The 1245-nt window shown below is 58.3% G+C and overlaps 1 protein-coding gene across 1 annotated transcript in view; it reads right to left on the bottom strand.

The window, feature by feature from the left end:
- KIRREL1 (kirre like nephrin family adhesion molecule 1) overlaps positions 1 to 1245 on the bottom strand; it is a 113221-nt gene that overhangs the window by 14446 nt on the left and 97530 nt on the right. The window contains exons 20-21 of the mRNA XM_077751485.1: positions 283 to 388; positions 6 to 154 (exon numbers count right to left, since the gene is read on the bottom strand). Of these exons, the coding sequence (XP_077607611.1) occupies positions 6 to 154; positions 283 to 388 (255 nt within the window). The remainder of the gene's footprint in view (positions 1 to 5; positions 155 to 282; positions 389 to 1245) is intronic.

Genomic DNA, 1245 nt, shown 5'->3' with positions numbered 1-1245 from the left:
CTCACAGTGGACATTTACTAAGGTGCTGACATTGGTGCTCCCCACTTTGTTGTGAACCTCACAGGACACGGGCTCCGTGAAGAAAGAGTAGTCGACATTTGTCTGATAGCGACTCTCGTGGGCATCTTCAATCACGAAGCCCCCCTTGGCCCACCTGGGGAGACGGCCACACAGGGCGGGGATCAAGGCTCGGAGCCGGTAGGCCACGTGCAGCAGCACTACCCTGCCCCCCGGCACCGCCCACTCCAGCCCCAGGGTGCCCCCAGCCCCCACGCCTTGCACCTGTAGCCCAGGATCTCGGGGTTGGCTGTGGCCTGGCACGTGAAGACGACGCGCTCACCCTCCTGTACCGTCTGTGGCTCAATGGACAGGGTCACCGTGGGAGGGTCTGCAAACCAGGGGACAGGAGGGGGGTTTTCTGTCCCTCAAGTTTCTTTTTCTAACACACACAGCCAGCCCTCCCCACTGTGCGGAGACCTGGGGATTGGAGGTCACGTTGCATCAGCAGTAAGGCATCTTCCTCACCTTTGCCCCAGAGGGCCCCCCAGGGTGCAGGACCCAGGCTGCCCTGAAGGGACAACTAGCAGATGTAATGGTGCCTTGTGGCCACGAGGCGTCAGGGTGGCCCCACAGGGCTCGCTGAGGGGTGGGGGAGGGGCCTCTCCACTCCCTGCCCAGCTCCCTCCCTCTGAACATCCCAGAGTAGTAGGCTGCGTTTGGGGATACTCTTACAGGATCATTTAAGAGCCCTCATGGCCCCAAGAGGCAGGAGTAGGTCTGAAGTGCCTTCTCTGAAGCCCATGGATGTAGATGTGTTTCAGAATCCGGCATTTCTCACATTTTAGCAGGTACTGGCATGCACAGACCACTGGCTATGTCAGACCCCCGGCAGGGTCTGGGCTACACCCCACGGTGACATATGGGTTTAATAAACTATGAAGAACCTCAGTTCACGTTTTGCCAGCAAATCATTTCTAATTTAGAATTTCAGAGAAGCGATTGTAGGTCTGAACCCGCTTCTCTTCCAAGTATACAGAATTGGAAACTGAGGCTCGGACAGATTAAAGCACAGCCGAAGTCACATGCAGGATGAGACCCAGGAGCTGCCTGACTCAGCCGATGCCTCTCCCATCCTCGGTGGCCATGGCTGCTGGGTGCTCCCACCAGGGGACCCAGGGGATGGCGGCAGCGAGCATCTATCCTGGGACCCCCCGAGGATTCCCAATCTCCCAATCGGGCGCTTCT

Source organism: Crocuta crocuta, unplaced genomic scaffold (assembly GCF_008692635.1).
Source record: "Crocuta crocuta isolate KB4526 unplaced genomic scaffold, BGI_CrCroc_1.0 scaffold494, whole genome shotgun sequence".
Taxonomy (NCBI): Eukaryota; Metazoa; Chordata; class Mammalia; order Carnivora; family Hyaenidae; genus Crocuta; species Crocuta crocuta.
The sequence above is the reverse complement of the archived record's forward strand: the minus strand, read 5'-3'. Positions and strand labels throughout refer to the sequence as shown.